Source organism: Odocoileus virginianus, chromosome 4 (genome assembly GCF_023699985.2).
Source record: "Odocoileus virginianus isolate 20LAN1187 ecotype Illinois chromosome 4, Ovbor_1.2, whole genome shotgun sequence".
NCBI classification, from domain to species: Eukaryota; Metazoa; Chordata; class Mammalia; order Artiodactyla; family Cervidae; genus Odocoileus; species Odocoileus virginianus.
The window spans coordinates 25,368,515-25,389,520 of NC_069677.1; the positions used below are offsets into that span (position 1 = coordinate 25,368,515).

At 37.3% G+C, this 21,006-nt stretch overlaps 1 protein-coding gene across 4 annotated transcripts in view; it reads right to left on the reverse strand.

The window, feature by feature from the left end:
• Window positions 1-7,586: 7,586 nt before the first annotated feature.
• Window positions 7,587-21,006, reverse strand: part of KLHL24 (kelch like family member 24) — a 37,714-nt gene continuing 24,294 nt past the window's right edge. For all 4 annotated transcript variants that reach the window (XM_020879905.2, XM_020879904.2, XM_070466331.1 and 1 more), the window contains 3 exons: window positions 19,379-19,567; window positions 18,161-18,349; window positions 7,587-12,240 (listed from right to left, as the gene is read on the reverse strand). In XM_020879905.2, the coding sequence (XP_020735564.1) occupies window positions 12,040-12,240; window positions 18,161-18,349; window positions 19,379-19,567 (579 nt within the window). In that variant the 3' untranslated portion in view covers window positions 7,587-12,039. The remainder of the gene's footprint in view (window positions 12,241-18,160; window positions 18,350-19,378; window positions 19,568-21,006) is intronic.

The window sequence follows — 21,006 nt, forward strand, 5'->3', positions numbered from 1 at the left end:
TTTTGTTGGGATGTAATTGCTTTACAATGTTGCATTAGTTTCTGTTGTATAGCAAAATGAATCAGTCATACATATATATATATATCCCCTCCCTTTCGGACTTCCTTCTTATTCAGATCACCACAATGCATTTGAGTTCTCTGCACTATACAGCATGTGCTAATTATTTTTTACATAGGCTTCCTAGGTGGCACAGTGGTTAAGAATCTACCCGCCAATGCAGGAGACACAAGAGATGAGGGTTCGATCCTGCTCCAGTATTGTTGCCTGGAAAAATTCCATGGACACCGTGCTGTGCTGTGCTTAGTCAATCAGTAGTGTCCAACTATTTATGACCGCGAAGACTGTAGCCCGCCAGGCTCCTCTGTCCGTCGGGATTCTCCAGGCAACAATACTGGAGTGGGTTGCCATGCACTCCTTCAGAGGATCTTCCCAACCCAGGGATCGAACCCAGGTCTCCCACATTGCAGGCAGATTCTTCACGGTCTGAGTCACCAGGGAAGCCAAGAATACTGGAAGGGGTAGCCTATCCCTTCTTCAAGGGATCGTCCCGACCCAGGAATGAACCGGGGTCTCCTGCATTGCAGGCTGATTCTTTACCAGCTGCCCTACCAGGAAAGCCTGAGCACAGCACACAGTATCAGCAGTATCTATGTGTCAGTCCCAAGCTCTCAGCTCCTCCCACCACCACCCTTTCCCCCTTGGTATCCAAACATTGGTTCTCTATGTCTATGTCTGTGTCTCTATTTAATCTTTGCACACAGGATCATCTGTACCATTTTTGTAGATTCCACATATATGTGTTAATAAACAATATTTGTTTTTCTTTCTTACTTCACTCTGTATGATACTCTCTAGGTCCATCCACATCTCTACAAATGACCCAATTTTTTTCCTTTTTATGGCTAAAAAAAGGCTTTAGAGTTTAAGGTTTCAGAGGAAGAGGGCGATGAAATGATCCAAGGAATGGCCTTGTATGTTACTTGGAGTGAATGGGAGTGAAGGTCTGTTGACTAGAGGTCAAAACAACCCGAGGCTAGAACAAAGGGATGGGTCCCTTATGCTTAAATGCCCCAGGATAATAGCAGAGCAAGATTATGCGTCAGAGGTCAAATGTGCTAACAATCTTACGAATGGTAGGTATAAGGAAACTGAAAGCTGAGAAGTGGAAAATGCAACAAACTAGGTCATTAGTTGTAATGGTATTTCCCTGTCTCAGTGAGCAGCCCTTCCCTGACTGCTGTTTTTCCTCACTTGACAGAAAGCTCTGGAGGCCAGGGCCTGTCTTCTTAGGTTAATCCCACGCTACCTTACCCAGTGGTTGGCAGCAACTGGAAAGAAGAGACCACACCATCTGTTTACAAAGTGCTGGTTTCGTATTTCCATATACACAGTTCTCGGTCCCTGGAATCCTATAAGTTCCTCTATCATACTATATAGAATTTGTCTGTTCATATGTCTTCTTCTCCCATCCTTCTATACACTTTGAGGACAGGGACTCTCACATTTAGTACTGCAATCCCAGAGGAAATGTTCTGCCTGACCCACGTTAACAATTCCAGTATCTGTCAAATAAATAAATGAATGAATGCATAAGTGAAAGAATCTCTCAGTTGTTAAGGACAACCATTCCTGATTAAGCACCATTGCCAAGTACTAGGCTATGGTCTCTTCTTCCCAGTTGCTGCCAAGCACAGGGTAAGATGCTGTGGGATTAATCCAGTAAGACAGGCCCTTGCCCTCCAGAAGCTTTCTGTAAAGTGAGGAAATACATAGCAATCAGGGAAGGGCAACTTGCTGAGATATTTCATGCTTTTATATTCTAATTTAATCCTCACAACAAGCCTAAGTAGGAAGAGGGGACACTAAAGCCCACAAAGTTTGAATATCTTGCCCAAAGATACCCAGGCAGTAAATGTTAGAGCTGCCATTTGAATACAGTTTTGACTTTAAAACATGTTTTCACATTATGGTGCCACCAAACCTAATTTAAGTGTAACAACTAGTACTTTTTAGAAAACCAGGTTTAGTGAAGCACTCCACATGCGTGCATGCTGTCACCTCAGTCGTATCTGACTCTTTGCAACCCCATGGTCTGTATCCCACCAAGCTCCTCTGTTCATGGGGTTCTCCAGGCAAGAATACAGGAAGTGAAGTGAAGTGAAGTGAAAGTCACTCAGTGATGTCCAACTCTTTTGAGACCCCACAGACTATACAGTCCATGGAATTCTCCAGGCCAGGGTACTGGAGTGGGATCTTCCTTTCTCCAGGGGACCTTCCCAACCCAGGGATGCAGGCGGATTCTTTACCAGTTGAGCCACAGGAATACTGGAGGGGGTTGCCATTTCCTCCTCCGGGGAATCTTCTTGACCCGGGGATCGAACCTGTGTCTTCTGCATGTCCTGTGTTGGCAGGTGGATTCTTTACCACTGATCCATCTCATTTGGAAGCCCAAGTCACTCCACAGTGATAACTTTTATCTTTTTTTTCCTTTCTAACTTTAATGCAATGATTCCATTTTTTTCCAAAATGCCATGTATGTTCGCCCTATGTCCTCTGAGAAGCACATGTCAAGATGAGATCAAATGTGTAAGAATTTTAAAAACCTGCCCTTTGAGGGAAAACAAGGAGGAAAAGAGAGAAAAGGGTGGGAGAGCTGTTAGATTCCAGAAGCAAGTGAAGGAGGGAAAGAAGTTTGGATAGCAGCATCTTACCTTGCCAGGTAGTCTAAGGAAGGTTGCACAAAGAAGGGAAGTCCTGGAGCCCAAACCCACCATCAGAAGAGATCTGTCTCCCAGAAACAAGGATGCCTTCGAATCCCTATTGCAAGTCATTGGCTGAAAGCAGCTGGTAGGAGGTGTAGCCTCAGTGCAAGTGCAAGATGGATTTCAAGGCCAGCAACTGCAGCATCATTTGGTCAATTATGCTCCCTGTGGTTGGAGGTCAGTCAGGTCTATTTCCATAGCTGTCATACCACGCTGGAAAGCTTCCTGGAGCACTGTCTGTTTCACCTCCTGTTTACTCACCTGCAGACACTGAATTCCTATAAAGTCTTACTCTGTTTGGTATCATCCACATCTCAGTAGAATGGAGTGTGTTAAGCAATATGACCTTCTAAAATCCTTTTTCCTCCTTTATCACACAACTGTGTTTTTTCTCTAAATAAAAAGATATGAGTATTCAAAGTCTTGACTCTTCAGTGATTGGCACTTTGGTTATATTTCATACTGTATGCATTGATTATTATGTTTATAAAACTATGACTCAAAAATCCTGTTTTTAAGGTATATACAGGCTCTTATATAAAAACCTGAATTGGTGGTTTTATTTACTAAAACAATAAGTATTAGTAGTCTGTACCGAGCACGCTATTAAACCATAGAAATGAACATGATTTGTGAGTCATTATAAAGGTGACTGTGTGACAAGAAGTGATCAACGCCATTGAAAGAAAAGTTCAGTGTTATTCACAGCTTCCCTAGAAACCCTGTGTCGCACAGGGTCAGAGTGGAAGCATCAGTGTCAGTCAGGAGGCAGAAGGAAATGGGGAGAAAGCGAAGATCAGTCTTTACAGGGGCTTCCATGGGAAAGTCAAGGCATGGCAGGGTAAAGACTTTAGGACTGGCTAGTTTGAATAATCCCAGCTGGTTTGGGAACATAGTGGGTGGTTCTTAGTCATCTGGTATCTGGACTCAGGGTGATTTAGGGCACAGGAAATGTCGACTTGATGTGTGAGAGTTAAAGGAGGCAGTTGGAGGTTTGGATAGGAGATTGGTTGGTCTATGTATGAAAACTGGGCTCACTGACAAGCTGTTTACTTGCCTCTAGGAATTAGCTAGTCCTGGGAGGAACAGTCTCTCTCCAGCCAACAAGGTTCCCCAAAGATGTCAAAAGATCATACAGAAAATTAACAAGACCCCAACATAATTAGGAGGAAAGCATGCCTTTTAATTTTCTTGGTCTCCATTAACAGTTAATAGCAAACACCTTCTTCCAACACCACAAGAGAAGACTCTACACATGGACATCATCAGATGGTCAACACTGAAATCAGATTGATTATATTCTTTGCAGTCAAAGATGGAGAAGCTCTATACAATCAGCAAAAACAGGACCAGGAGCTGACTGTGGCTCAGACCATGAACTCCTTATTGCCAAATTCAGACTGAAATTGAAGAAAGTAGGGAAAACCACTAAACCATTCAGGTATGATATAACTCAAATCCCTTGATTATACAGTGGAAGTGAGAAATAGAATTAAGGGACTAGATCTGATAGACAGAGTGCCTGATGACCTATGGACGGAGGTTCGTGACATTGTACAGGAGACAGGGATCAAGACCATCCCCAAGAAAAAGAGATGCAAAAAAGCAAAATGGCTACCTGAGCATGCCTTACAAATAGCTGTGAAAAGAAGAGAAGTGAAAAGCAAAGGAGAAAAGGAAAGGTATACCCATCTGAATGCAGAGTTCCAAAGAATAGCAAGGAGAGGTAAGAAAGCCTTCCTCAGTGATCAGTGCAAACATAGAGGAAAGACACAGACATAGAGGAAAACAATAGAATGGGAAAGACGAGATCTCTTCAAGAAAATTAGAGATACCAAAGGAACATTTCATGCAAAGATGGGCTCAATAAAGGACAGAAATGGTATGGACCTAACAGAAGTAGAAGATATTAAGAGGTGGCAAGAATACACAGAACTATACAAAAAAGAACTTCATGACCCAGATAATCACGATGGTGTAATCACTCACCTAGAGCCAGACACCCACAAATGCCAAGTCAAGTGGGCCTTAGGAAGCATCACTATGAACAAAGCTAGTGGAGGTGACAGAATTCCAGTTGAGCTATTTCAAATCCTGAAAGATGATGCTGTGAAAGTGTTACACTCAGTATGTCAGCAAATTTGGAAAATGCAGCAGTGGCCACAGGACTGGAAAAGGTCAGTTTTCATTCCAATCCCAAAGAAAGGCAATGCCAAAGAATGCTCAAACTACCACACAATTGCACTCTTCTCACACGCTAGTAAAGTAATACTCAAAATTCTCCAAGCCAGGCTTCAGCAATATGTGAACCATGAACTTCCAGATGTTCAGGCTGGTTTTAGAAAAGGCAGAGGAACCAGAGATCAAATTGCCAACATCCACTGGATCATTGAAAAAGCAAGAGTTCCAGAAAAACATCTATTTCTGCTTTATTGACTATGCCAAAGCCTTTGACTGTGTGGATCACAATAAACTGTGGAAAATTCTGAAAGAGATGGGAATATCAGACCACCTGACCTGCCTCTTGAGAAACAGTCAGGAAGCAACAGTTAGAACTGGATATCGAACAACAGACTGGTTCCAAATAGGAAAAGGAGCATGTCAGGGCTGTATATTGTCACCCTGCTTATTTAACTTATATGCAGAGTACATCATGAAAAACGCTGGGCTGGAGGAAGCAGAAGCTGGAATCAAGATTGCTGGGAGAAATACCAATAACCTCAGATATGCAGATGACACCACCCTTATGGCAGAAAGTGAAGAACTAAAGAGCCTCTTGATGAAAGTGAAAGAGGAAAGTGAAAAAGTTGGCTTAAAGCTCAACATTCAGAAAACTAAGATCATGGCATCCAGTCCCATTACTTCATAGCAATAGATGGGGATACAGTGGAAAGAGTGGCTGACTTTATTTTTGGGGGGCTCCAAAATCACTGCAGATGGTGACTGCAGCCATGAAATTAAAAGATGCTTACTCCTTGGAAGGAAAGTTATGACCAACCTAGACAGCATATTAAAAAGCAGAGACATTATTTTGACAACAAAGGTCCATCTAGTCAAGGCTATGGTTTTTCCAGTAGTCACGTATAGATGTGAGAGTTGGACTATAAAGAAAGCTGAGCACAGAAGAATTGATGCTTTTGAACTGTGGTGTTGAAGACCCTTGAGAGTCCCTTGGACTGCAAGGAGATCCAACCAGTCCATCCTAAAGGAGATCAGTCCTGGTTGTTCACTGGAAGGACTGGTGTTGAAGCTGAAACTCCAATACTTTGGCTACCTGATGCGAAGAGCTGACTTATTTGAAAAGACATTGATGCTGGGAAGGATTGAGGGTGGGAGAAGGGGACGACAGAGGATGAGATGGTTGGATGGCATGACCGACCCAATAGACATATGAGTTTGGGTAAACTCCAGGAGTTGGCGATGGATAGGGAGGCCTGGCGTGCTGCGGTTCATGGGGTCGCAAAGAGTCGGACACGACTGAATGACTGAGCAGTTAATAAACAGGTGAGAGGCAGAGGCGGTTTTAGCCCATTTCCCCTCTCATTCTGTTAAGAGCACAGTTTATTTTTTAAAGAGAAAATTTAAATTACAAAAGGCTTCTATGGTTTACCCATTGTCCATGATTTTCCAAATACAAGCTAACAATTTTTTTCAACTCCTTTCCTGAATGCATACTGCGTTTTCTGTTCTAAAAACAAAATGCACAGAAAAGGAACCAACTTTTATATTCTCTTCTGTGCCAGAACTGTTCACTCAACATACATTTTTATTCCATAAGCCTGTAAAGTATTATGACTGCATCTCCTATACAAGGTAAGTATGGCTCAGAGAGGTTAAATGGCTTTATGGCAGAGCACTATCCACTTTCTAGGTGTGGGTGCAGAGGAAATGAATGAAATGAACACAGCTTTGACATTTATCATTTAAGACACTCTGTGCCGTGCTTAATAACTCAGTCGCGTCCGACTCTTTGCAACCCCATGGACAGTAGCCCACAGGCTCCTCTGTCCATGGGGATTTTCCAGGCAAGAATACTGGAGTGAGTTGGCATGCCCTCATCCAGGGGAAGACACACACTAACTTGCCATTTATTTTCGTGGCACAATTTAAAAACTAAGTGTAATAAGTTAAGCACTGCTTGTGCTTCTGTAATGCATCTTCTCAAGATTTTACTTTTGCTAATGTAAAATCAGACATTGCCTCTTTAGTGAACAATGTACCCTCTCTTCAATACCTGGAATAAAATTTAAGTTCTTTACTCTTGATATTACTATAGGGATATTTTTGAGAGCCAAATCAAAATAACACTACAGTGCAAATGTGATGGATCACTTTCATAATTAAAAAATTTAAAAATCATTAAAAAAAGCCACAATTTCTTCACACACAGTTTTCACTCTTTTGTTTGGCTTCTACTTTGTGGACATACCAATAAATACATCTATTAACTTGTAATTTCCCCCACTCCTTTTTCAAACAACCCCTTGAATATATTTAAGACATAACAACGAGTTTTTGGTAAATAAAATTTAATACAACTGTAGTCAAGTAATAATGGTTAAAAGACATTTTTTAATTAGATACAACTTTTTAAAAATTAAAGAAAAACTATGCATAAAGTATATTTTAGACAAGACATGGAAGTATTAGTGTGCCGCAACTGAACTGAAAACAAAGAAACACGGAGCATTTTTTCACTGTGAAGACTGGAGCATCTGAAAGCAAATGACATCTGGCTGCCACAGGTCTGTACAAGTTGTAAAGCACTTTACGCTTTTGTTCAACTCTGTAATTGTGCTGTCTTAAGATAGCTCCAGATACTTTCAACAAGATTTAAATAAAGAGATCATGGGGTGGGTATTGGGAAAGGAAAGATTAAGAACTTGGATAAATGAAAGAGTCTGTAGAGGAAAAAACAAAAAATAGTACGTAAGAATGGAGCAAAAATAAGTAGATTTACTTTTTTGACACTGGATGTAGATACTGCAAATGATGTTTACAAGGATTTACTCGAGATTTTTCTTACTATCTTAAAAAGCAGCTTGGCATCAAACAAAAAACCTCCCCAAACATAGTAAAACTCCAAACACCCAACCACTTTCTTAACATTTTCCTTCCTGCCAAGCAAGCACATAGCTGATGCTCGTTAAACATTTTAAGAGCAATTTATAGGAAATAAGTATGGAACTTATCTAAGGTAAACTTTAGTTCTGTTTCAACTTTGTTTCTAATCTAGAGAACTTAAGGCACATAAGCAAATACAGATGCAGTTATTTTGAAAACATTAAAACAAATTCTTTTCTTTGGGACAATATATAAAATAAGTTACAACTACTGCTATTTAAAAAGATTTTTAATGATGATCTTTAGCACTAAGTAAATTTAATATCTAAGGCAATCACACAAATGTAAAACATCCATAAAAAACATTTTAAAAAAAGTATGAAGTATGTTGATAATGTCTCTGGAATTATCAGTTCACACTTTCGGCTCAAGTGGTTTCTGATACCTAGCATTAGATGTGACAATAAGTATAGCTAGCTAGTCAAACCTGTTGCCTTAAAGGCCAACCAAATTGCCCCATTCTGGTTTCTTGGTATGGTGAATTTGTAACTAAAAGGAATAATGGGGTGAGGTGATGTAAACCTAGCTTTCAATATAACGCACAGAAATTCTAATAAAGGCCAAAATTATGTTGAGGTTAACTGGTGTCTTGAGCTTAGGAAAATAAAGGCAGTCCACAGGAAGCCTTTAAGAGACATTATTTTATCACTTGGCACCACATAAATAGCAATTTCTTTTCTTTGAAAATACAGTCTGGAGTAGATGATGTCCTTTCCATGTATAAATCTCAAGAAACAAAAGGCACACACAAACAATTCAACCCTCTCTTTTCATGTATGGGTTCTCACAGCATTTCTTTTTAAAGAATCTATTGCCATATCCAGACAACAGGAAAAAAAAAACACACCTGGTTTGTATACTGACAAAAGTAGTATAATTGAACCTTTGTCTTTCCTGAGTTTCAAAAAGGGTGACAGTAGAGATACATAAACAATTCATATTCACTAAGAGAAAATGTATCAGTCCACAAACATTTTCATCTAAATATAAAAAAGTGAATGTTTAATTACCACCACATGTGAAGCCCTTTTACCAAACTGAATTTACTCTAGAATTATGAACTGAAAGTTACTTAGATATGGCACTTTAAACATTCCAATTAGGCAAAAATGACAAGTTAATACCCTGAGTATTTACATCATCTTTTAAAAGATGGTTTAAATGGAGTAAATACGTATGTTTCAGTCATATAGGGAAAATAAAGGTTACTGAAGACCCAATAGGCTACCATTTCATACCTGTGCAGTAAAGTCAGTGGGAAGATTAGAGCAGAAGAGGAAAGTCTTTCTGTTGTAAAAATTAGACCACGTTATAGCTCACTCACATATAGGAACCACATGAAAAATGATTCAAGTTCATGAAAAAAAAAAAAAGTACATTTCTCTTGATCCACAAAACCTACTTTTGAATTCCCTTCCCACTGAGGTATCGATGGCTATGTTTACCAAACTTGTATCTCCCTCCAGTTTGTTTCCTGATCTTGTAAATTGTATGCATTATATAGATTCTGACTGTGTATGGGTCATCATACTAGTATTCATCATATATTTTCGTATGTAAAAGAGCACTCTAGAGATGCCCAAATTAAAAAAAAAAACCCAAAAACCAGAACTTCTCAAATTGAATTTAGTAACATCAACTAATTTTTACTTTATGTTTGTTTCTCTGATCAGAAACCAGGAACTGCTAAAATTCTTGGTTTTTGTATATGTGTGTAGATTGAGCATACTATTTATCTACGTATATACATATATACTAACCCAAAGGCTTACATGAGCATCGCAAACCAAAAGAAAATGTCAGCTATGTGATGACAGTATGAATATAATCTGACACCAATTCTGTTGATAAATCCCTTTTGATAATTATACCCTAAAATTCATTATTTTATCAATGCTGACCTCATTATTTATAAAAAATCAGTAAAGTGAAAGGAAATTAAAGTATCAATTGGGTAATTTTAAAAATTGTTAATTTCATAAGATTCAAACTAAGTTCTTGGTGACCTACTTATGTAGTTTTAAATTATGTAGAGAAAAAATAAAAAAATATTGGCATTAAGGTCCATGTTTAAACAAATTGTTTTATAGGATTTCATGTCAAATTTACTGTAATAAACACATGAATACTAAAAATAAACATATAACAAAATACAAGTAAATAGTTAATACTTACAAAAGTACTAAAATACAGGTTATACCGAGAAAGGCTTTTCTGTAACAAAGTGTCTGTATTTATGGATGGGCATAGCCTTACAAATATACATGAAAATAACAAGTATCATTTGTATAGTCCCCAGCATTTACCAACACTTTTCTCATACATTATCTTACACACCACAAAGAATTTCTGAACTAAATAGGTTCCATAATTTACAAAGGGTATGATGCAGAAGTAGATGCTTACTCTAAAATTAAAACAAGTATCCCAATTGTATCTACTATTGTCTTTCAACTAAAATAGTAGAAAACTGGCTTCTGAATTGCTTTGATAATTATCACAAAAAGGTACATATCATTTCAAATTATGATTTGAAAAATAAAAATTCCCTAAAATTTGTTAAGTTTAGAATTTTCCTCGGAATTCACAATCCAGCTAGGCATTAAAGTTGATACTGTATAGTGTATTTGAAATCTCTGTATCATTCTAAAATGGGAAAAAAGAGTAAGTTTGTCAATGTTAGGTTTTTTGATTACTACGTTGGTTTTAACAAAAATCTGGTGACACTATAATTACATATTTGCATCATTTCTCCTATGGCAAGGAATATATAATTAAGATGTGAGACAACAATAATGCCTGGGAAGTTGAAATAGAGCAGGCTACCTGGAACATCCCTAAAATACTGTAAATTGTATCTGTCTACCCAGGAATAACAATAATCACTTATGCTGTAGTTCCTGCCATCCCATTTGCCTTAGAAAAAAAAATTTCACACTCTTCTCTGAAAACTAGTAAGCTTTATAAACTGGAGTTGAAACATCTAGACAAAGGCAATTTGATGTAGAGAAGCATGAGAATGTTGATCAGTATTTCACACAATGGGTACCAAATGAAGATTTATCTTAGAAAACTGCTACTACTATTGTTAGTTTCTTCAGATAGTTAACTTTAAAAGAAATATGGACCCACTGAGATAGGTGGTCCCTGCTTTATCCTTTAAGGGTGGCTTAACAGTAGAGACTCCCAGGATTTTTAGCTGTTCACACAAAAACAGGATAACCAGGAAGAGGTCCTCACCCAAAGCACCATTCCAATGAGGTCAAACCCTACTGGGCTAGGGAGAAAATCTGTCCCTGTTTTAAGTAGATTTCAGCTCTTCTGCCAGGTTTAAGAAAAGGCACTTCCCTTAGAGGATTTAGAGATGATACATAAATACTTTTGAGAGCCACAGTGGGTCATTTTCCTTCAAGGGTCTTAGATAACTTTTTCTTAGGAACTAATCTGTAATTTTAATCCACACTTTAGGGGGACTTGCTTTTGTTTCTTCTCCCCAAAATATCTTTAATATAAGAAAGCAATTCTAAGAATGAAGTCACAATAACTTAGTATTTTCTGATACTCAGATTGTTGCCATTACTGTTTTTATCAATTACAGAAAAAAACCCATAATAAAGTTAATCAATTTGGATGTATTTTTTAGTGAAAAAGATTTTTAAAACTGTTTTTCCCTCCTTAGAATGATTCTAAGCATTATATGATTTGACCTAAATGAAAACTTGTCATGCAATTTTCTACATATATATACACACACATACACACTTATGTGACAAAATAAGGAATAAACAGTCTTGCAGATAAACATACATAAATGAAGAGACCATTCACCAATTCCTAAACGGTATGCAGGCAAACATTATTTCCTACGCCACATAGGCTTTTTTTTTTTTTTTACAAATAGAAAGGTACACTCTCACAGCCCAAGCAAAGACCACTATTACCTTCAAAACAAAAATTGTTTTTTCCCCAATTACAGAAAAGGCTTTATTACAGTTTAAAAGATTGGTATTTGGGTTCTAAAGGCACGACAATTATTATTTTTGTCTTTTTGTGCATATGGCGTAAGGAGATAAACCAAGTTCCCACTCCGGAGTTTTTTAAAACCTGTCATCTTGGATTGCTGTGGCTTCCTGGGTGAGGTACGCTGGCGTCAGAGCTTGAAACATTTCTCACTGTATCTGTGAATAGTCACACAGCCGTGATAGGACACCGGCCTGGGCATCGCAGCTACCCCTGTGATGATACTTGTGGCAGGATCATAACAGAGAATAGTGTCTGTAGCTTCTCCATTTTCCCGTCTTCCACCCAGGATATATATTTTACCATTACATACAGACATACCACAGTTTTCCTGTTGAACCAAATTAAAAAAAAAAAAATTAACTGTTGACCTTCAGGACTTTAGCAGTAAACGGAAAAGTAAAATTAGACATGCTTTGACACAGTCAAAAGGGAGATGAGAAATAAGCCCCCTTTTGCCCAACTCCTGCTGTGTGTGAAAACTAGATAAAAGTGCATGGGTGCAGTCTTAAAACAGAATACATCTCTGTAACTGGGATCAAAGTATGGGCAGTAAACCGGGGGTTGTGGCCGAGAAAAGGGTTTTAGTTAACTTAATGGTAGTTCAACAAAAATATCCTTGAAGAGTTGCTTCTCCTATATTATAGGACAGTCCTTTACTATAAAAAGTGTCTATTACATGATCAAGGGATAGGAACATTATTAGTTATATGAGATTACCCTCAAGTTGAATTAATGAATGAGAGAGTTATAACCAGATTAAGAAAGCACTGTTACCACTAGGTGCCTTGGTTGGGGTACAGAAACTCCCCAAATAACATATTACAGTGAACTTTCTATATAATGATATTCTTAGCTAAATTTACTCTTATCTGTCATAATATATATTTTGCAAGGATGAGTGATTCTTTAAAGAAAGAAATTACACTAAAACTGTCTCATTATTGCAAAAATCTGTTTATGCTGCAGGTCAATTATTCTTCTATTTAAATTTCACATTAATTCAGACAGTTATTGCATATTATTATCCTGCTTCTACATAACCAACAATGGATAGGTTCTACCAATGAGTACAAAAAACATTTTTACTTGATCTGATTTGCTATATATAAATTTCACTCTTGTAGAAAAAATTAAATCTCAGTGGATTTATATAATAGAGGATAGTATTTTGGGGTCTAGAAGAATAATTGAGTACTTAAAAATGCCTACATTAGAGTTTATATATACCGAGAATGACTTGGCCCATTATCACTAGTGAATGACAAACTTTTATGTAGAATACCACCTATGAATTGTATCAATTATGTGCCAAACTATAACACTTTTCATCTAAAGCACAATGAGCTCTTTCTATAAATTCTCAAAGTTCTAAATACCACAAAAAATGATATCCTTAGTTTTCAAGTACAAGCTGGCTTGCACTATTGAACTTTATAGTCATTTGGATGATGATTCTTAAACTATAAAATTATAGGATATTGTTATTAACATCATTTCTTAAATAGTGCTCAGAATTAATTGAAACAAGCAATCTTCAAAGCTGGTATTCACTTGTATCAGGAAATGACTTGCATAGTAGTTTATTTCACTCTATGATAGTCTCAAGAGTAATGGCAGCTAGTAATAAAAATAACTTAATAACACATGAAGTTTTAAATGTTATTTTTCATGACTTAAATGAAACATAATTTTAATATTGCAAAACATACCTCTCAAAAAAAATCACATACCTCTCTTTATTATTTTAAAATAATGCTTAATCATTAAAATGCCAACAATAAAGAAAAAGAATCAGATTTCTTTTCATTTATTATTCTAAATTTTAATGACATTTTAAATACCTAGTCCACTGAAGAAGGCTAAAAAAATACTTCATCGGCCAGTAAAAAAATTTCACAATTTATGTTCCTGATGAAAATTAAAAAGCAAAATATGTTTATAATATCAAGTGTGGCTTTTAGGAATTATGCAATGTCAAAAGGCATGAAAATTGCGAGGTACAGCAGGGAAAAATGCTGGGTCCATTATGACCGCACAAAAAGAGTTCATTTTTCCAGCTCTTTTTTGGTCATTCAATATTCTAAGCACTTTAAAACTGTAACCTTTGACTCAAACAGCTTTCTACCATGAAATTGGTAGATTTCATGAAATAGCTGATTTATCATTTTTCATTTAATTAGTATTAAAAGGGTAGGCAAAGACACAGATGGTTCAAAAATTGCCTATCAATAATACATACATAGATACATTTAGAGGTACTGGTTGTAAGAATGGCCCAGGGGAAAAAGATAATCCCAGAAATCTCAGTATTTTTTGTTTCAAGAGATTTGACATACTAGACTTAAGACTTCAATATAGATTTAATATACTTCTGATCTAAATATTCCTTGAAATTTCTGAAGTCAATATCAGGCACTGTCTAATTAAGGAAAATGTGTCATATTATGTCCTCTTGTTTTTCCTTAATTTTATCTCAATCATTTAAAGACATATTCTTTAGTATATTATCATATATGAAACAGATCACCAGTCCAAGTTCGATGCGTTAGGCAGGGTGCTCAGGGCTGGTGCACTTGGGATGACCCTGAGGGATGGGATGCGGAGAGAGGTGGGAGGGGGGTTCAGGATGGGGAACGCAGGTACACCCATGGCTGATTCATTGAATGTATGGCAAAAACGACCACAATATTGTAAAGTAATTAGCCTCCAATTAAAAATATATATATTCTTTATATGCCCTGTGTTATGCTAGATGCTGGCAATTATCTTCCTAACCTCTGCTACTGTTTTGTATAGTACAGTCAACTTCTCAGTGAATAGTAGCTCTTAGTGAAAATGCACTATATTGAAAAATATTCACTGTAATAAACCAATAAAAAACAACTTTGGTTAAAAATTTTAGAAGTTAAGTGTAAACACTTGTCATACAGCTGAATGTGACCATAACAAGGGTTCTTCTGTGGCAGGTCACATTCTCACCTGTCTCTTGTAGGAGGACAATGAACTAGACAATTGCAGTTCATTTTACTTAAATGTGATATATAAGAGGGACAGAAGACTATGTTCCCTTTGTACCATGAAGCTGAAGATCCTATTATGTCCCTTTCATCAACTGAGGCAATGTCACTCTGAATACCTTACTAACTGGAGACCATACTTCAATGTCAACAACTTCAGAAAAATGGTGTTATACCCAAACCCTAGTCATTATCCTTACAGTCTATATTTCTTATATTGTATATAAAATTGTCTTAACATTAGGACCCTCTGTTACTTCACTATTTGTTTACTTATTCAATAAATATTTACTAATAGAGGTTAAGCATAGTGACAGATGAGAAAGAAAAGACATTAATTCTGAACAGGGCAATCTCAGTTTGTTTAAGTATGAAGTGGTCCTTGAAAGACAAGTAGAAAAGGTAGAAAAGGCATTAAAGGCTAAGCGGACAGAATGAATGAAGGCAAGAACACATACCATCTGGACAGCAAATGCAAGCAACAGATACTAGTGGTAAAGTGTGTTAGAAAAGCAAGACATTAGAGAAAGAAACTGTAATTAGAAAATACTGTTTTAGTTTAGGTAAGAGCTGATGAGAACCTGAACAAAAGCAGGAACAACATGAATGGAAAATGGCAGAAGTTAAGAACACAGAGCTGATACAATGGGTTGATTCAATTTAAGAGAAAGTAAGAAAAGTTTTAAAAATTAAGTTTGGTCTCTGCCCCCAGTTCCTGATGTAGCTCCTAAATCCCCTGGAATGTTCTGCTTGATGAGAGTGTTTTTTGTTTTAACAAAGTGACACTTGGTGGACTCCTAGATGAGGGGTGGTCAACAGAGAGATCAAGCCATCATTAGAAGCTTGAAAAGGGTTTCTCCCCAACCCTCCCTTCTCTGGAGAGGGGAGAAGGGCTAGACATTGATTTATAATTGATCCTGTATAGATGATAAAGCCTCCATAAAATCCCAAAAGTTAGGATGTGGAGAGCTTCTAGGTTGGTAAACACATCCATGTGCTAGGATGATGGAGCACCACAAGTCCATGGGGACAGAAAGTTCTGCGCTTGGGATCCTTCCAAGACCTGACTGTGGGTACCTCTTTATCTGGCTGTTCATCTATGTCCTTTGTAATAACCTGTAAATATAAATAAGTGTTTTCCTGAGAAAATTACTGAACTTGTGGAGGGGACTTTGAAAACCTTGATTTATAGGTTTTTTTAATTTCAATTTATTGATTGCTCAGAAGTACTGGTGACAACCTGAGATTTGTGACTAGCATCTGAGGCAGTGGCAGTCTTATGGGACTGAGTCCTCAAAATCTGAAGCTAACTTCAGGTTGTGTCAGATCTGAATTGAACTATAAGACACCAGTTGGGAGATGGAGAGTTGATTGGTGTGGGAATAAACTCACATATCTGGTGTCAGAAGTGTTGTGAATAAGAGAGAAACAGCTTTTCCATTCACTAGGTTGTTTGAAACAGAAAAAGTAAGCTTGGGGAAGAAGGTGAATTCTGTTTTGAGTCTTCAGTTCAGTTCAGTCACTCAGTCGTGCCCGACTCTTTGCGACCCCATGAATCGCAGCATGCCAGGCCTCCCTGTCCATCACTAACTCCCGGAGTTTACTCAAACTCATGTCCATTGAGTTGGTGATGCCATCCAGCCATCTCATCCTCTGTCGTCCCCTTCTCCTCCTGCCCCCAATCCCTCCCAGCATCAGGATCTTTTCCAATGAGTCAACTCTTCACATGAGGTGGCCAAAGTACTGGAGTTTCAGCTTCGGCATCAGTCCTTCCAGTGAACACCCAGAACTATCTACTCTAGGATGGACAAGTTGGATCTCCTTGCAGTCCAAGGGACTCTCAAGGGTCTTCTCCAACACCACAGTTCAAAAGCATCAATTCTAAGGTGCTCAGCTTTCTTCACAGTCCAACTCTCACTACATGACCACTGAAAAAAGCCTTGACTAGATGGACCTTTGTTGGCAAAGTAATGTCTCTGCTTTTTAATATTCTATCTAGGTTGGTCATAACTTTCCTCCCAAGGAGTAAGTGTCTTATAATTTCATGGCTGCAATCACCATCTGCAGTTTTGGAGCCCCCAAAAATAAAGTCTAACACTGTTTCCACTGTTTCCCCATCCATTTCCCATGAAGTGATGGGACCATATGCCATGATCATGTTGAGCTTTAAGCCAACTTTTTCACTCTCCTCTTTCACTTTCATCAAGAGGGTTTTTAGTTTCTCTTCACTTTCTGCCATAATGGTGGTGTCATCTGCATATCTGAGGTTATTGATATTTCTCCTGGCAATCTTGATTCCAGCTTGTGCTTCTTCCAGCCCAGCGTTTCTCATGATGTACTCTGCATATAAGTTAAATAAGCACGGTGATAATATACAGCCTTGACGTACTCCTTTTCCTATCTGGAACCAGTCTTTGTTTGAAGTCTTAGAACATATCAAATAGGCAGTTGGAAATTTGAGTCTGGAGCACAGGCAAGAGGCTTTAATGGAGAATAAGATTTGAAGTCATCAGTACTGAGAGGAATGGAGTATAAACTGGGAAAAAGCAGGGAAAAGAGGCTCAGGCAATACCCATATTTAAGGGTTGGGTGAAAAAACCCAAGAGAACATGAATGAGACTCAAAATTATTAGTAATGACCTTTGTGGATACAACACCTCAAAAGTGGTATGGGTTGAGCCAGATTTCCAGCATCAGGACCATCAAACATTTTGATGGTGGAAGAAAGGAGGGTAGAAGTATGAACTAAAAGGCCAAGGGAAGGCCTTTTTGGGGTGGGGGTAGAGGCAGAGTATGAGTACAAATGCAGTGTGAATGAAAGAGAACCAAGTATAGTAATTTTCTTTATAACAAAAAAACAACATGTTACCTAGTTTCTAACTGCAGAAGCAAAGAAACCAGTTTGGGAGCATTTCTTCTCTTTTGAAATGTGCAAGAGAGAGGGATAAGAACTGGAGTAGGAGTCTGATAAAGGTCAAGAGGGGAAAAAACCCAACAGACCAAGTATAATACCTACTTTACCACAGGACAGTAAAAAGTTATTTCAATAATCCATTCCTTGGAAGGAGTTCAAAACAAGTACACCATATGCTATTATGTGGAACTTTCAAAGAACTGTGAAATAATCCAAGTGTATATGAAATACAGTGTGAAGTTACTATATATTCATACTTGTACTGTACTCGGTCTCTCCTACACTGATTTTTCTTTTGGTCCGTTTTATGCTATTACCTGTCGGCTGAATGTATTCTGTACATGCATCCAGTAATCTTCAACTGGATCGTAACAGTATATTGCCTTGGTCAGTCCACCAGCAACATATATCAGGTTGTTTAAGGATACGGCTGTTATACACCTCTTGGCAATAGGAATAGCTGCACGAAGTAGCCAAGAATTGGTTTCTGGATCATAGGATTGAACCTAATAACATACAGAAATATTTAATTAAAATTTCTCAACAAGAATGCAAATTTACTTAATAAAAAGTTTGCCAATATACAAAAACGTGATTAAAATAAAATTCCATTAACTCATAGAATTAAGGGAGGCTGGCTTGAGAATGAAATATCTGAATTATCAAGCAAAGGAGAGTGACAAACACACACAGATTGTTTCTCGGATGAATGGCTACCAGATTTGCTTTGTTCCCATTAAAATTAAGTCTAGATTTTAAAAAATTCTGTTACAGAGGATAAGTATGCCTCAGTTTGAATACAATTTCTTTACAAATTTAGGGAGTCCTTTCTTCAAAAGAATACAAGCAAACCTCAATTTACTACACTTTGAATTATCACAAGTTCTGAATTAATGAATTCTAAATATGTAACATCTGACATTATATTAAAATTTGAGAAAAAATTTATTGATTGACAAAATTTAGTAAACTATTGTTAAATGAATCAGGCATTAGATACCTGTCTCCAGAATAAACAGTATTTTCAGCGCTGTCAGTATGGCACATGTTCTATTGTCCCAGGAATTTAATGAACTGAAGCAGCTTTGAGCCATCCTATGTTTAGAGAGGTTTTCTTCCCTTATCTTTGTTCTAAAGAATATTTTCAAAGTACACAGAAAATGACCCATTTGAAAGCAGCATAATTGGTTACTGTCTCACCCTTTGCTAGTTCACTTCCCAACTGTATTCTGAACAAATAATTTTTTTATTCTGTAAACCATACTAGTAAAAGGTTTTAAAATGATTTAGTATAAGATCTCAAATTTGAGAATAGTCTCATCTCAAAAAGATCAAAGCATACTTTTATCAGAAAAATGTTAGATATATTATGATTTCATTTTAGTAACCTGAAACTCAATGTTTTTCTCCTAAAGTACCAGACAATTTTTAAAAGGCCCTTCACACTAAGGGACCAAACTACCTACTTGTTAGGCCATTTGTATTTCTCTTCTTGTGTATATCAGTGGTTATTTCTGTAAGAAAATATGGCTTACCTTATCAGAACAAGTATTATCATCAGGTCCTCCACCAATCACAAACAATTTGCCTACACAGCTGGTCACGGCAGGAGAACTTACTGCTTCCTTAAGGGGAGCAACTTCAGTCCATCGATTTGAAAAGGAATCATAACATTCTACGCTGCTAAGTCTGTTTTGCCCATCATAGCCTCCAACAACATAAACCTACATGTAAAATACATGGAAAAAATCTTAATTATCAAAAGTTTGAGTTTTTAACTAGTTGGCTAAAGAAAAGGGATCTCTTCCCTTTAAAAGTTCCTTGTAACTCTAACTGCAATATATTTAGCTCCGTTTCTGGACCTGTTAAAAAAAATTATCATCCTCTCACTACCACCAAGGGGATATTTTAGACTTTTTTTTTCATAATAGCCCCCTCCAACGAAATTTTTAATACCACAGATATATTGTGTATCTGTTTACATACTATATGTGTATCTCTGCATTATGCACAAAAGGACATGTATAGCTTGAAGTAAGAAGCAATCTTCATCCCATTAGCAGCAATACTACTTGCATTGAGAATTACAGAATTTAGCATAAATGCTCATATTCATGTATGGTGAAAATATTTGAATATTATAAAGCTAGAATAAAGCTCTAAAATAGAATAAAGCTAGAAACTAAAATACTAGGTAAGGATTACTAGACTGTGAGATCTTTGAAGGCAGGGCCTATCTTGTTCTTTAATTTAGTTCCTATAATGCCTAGAAAAGTACCTGGCACATAATGAACTCTAGACTGTATATTTCAAAGAGCTTTCATATACATTTTCTTTTCACAAATATGAGGAAGTAGGACAAGTGAACAATCAACAGGCCATTTATTAAATCAGCTACATGCAGAATAATCCATTAAGCATCATGAGATATACAAGAAATCTTTAACCTACAGAAGCTCTCCAGTTTAACATCTACAATTCTTTTAATGAACAATGATCACCAACTTTTCTCTGCATCTATATCTAACTAACTATTAAGTTCAACTGAGCCTTCTTTCAAAGCATCTCTCACATCTGTCTCTTTTGTTTTCCATTGCCACTATCCTTCCTCAGGATCTGTATCATTTCATACCTCACAATCTTCTCCTGGTCTCCACTCTTGCACTCTCTAAACCATAGATTAATCTTCCTAAAATATCTCACCAACTCCTTTTACTAGTCTAACAATGAATGCCAAACGGTCAAGGCCACACTTTCTATTTACACACTGTCATTCAAGTATGTCCACAATCTATCTTTCTGTACTCTTGCAAATTTCCTTAGCAGCCAATGTTACTTCAATTTTGCATTTCTCACATTTAAAATGATCTGTTGGTGGGTCTGTTCTCCCAACACCATATAGCCCAGAGAGGTTAGGTAACCTATTCAAGGTCATGCAGCTATGGAAGGGGTACGGAAACAGGTATAATGTGGTACTTAAGAGCACAGCTGTAAAGTCAGGAGAGGTAGAGTCCACATTGGCTCTGCCACTGCACATAAGACCTTGCCTGGGCAGTTTACCTATACTCTCAAACTCTGTCCTAACTTCCTCAATCTAAAAATGTATACAATAATAGTACCTATCACATAATTTTGAGGGTTAAACTTTAATACTACACTACAT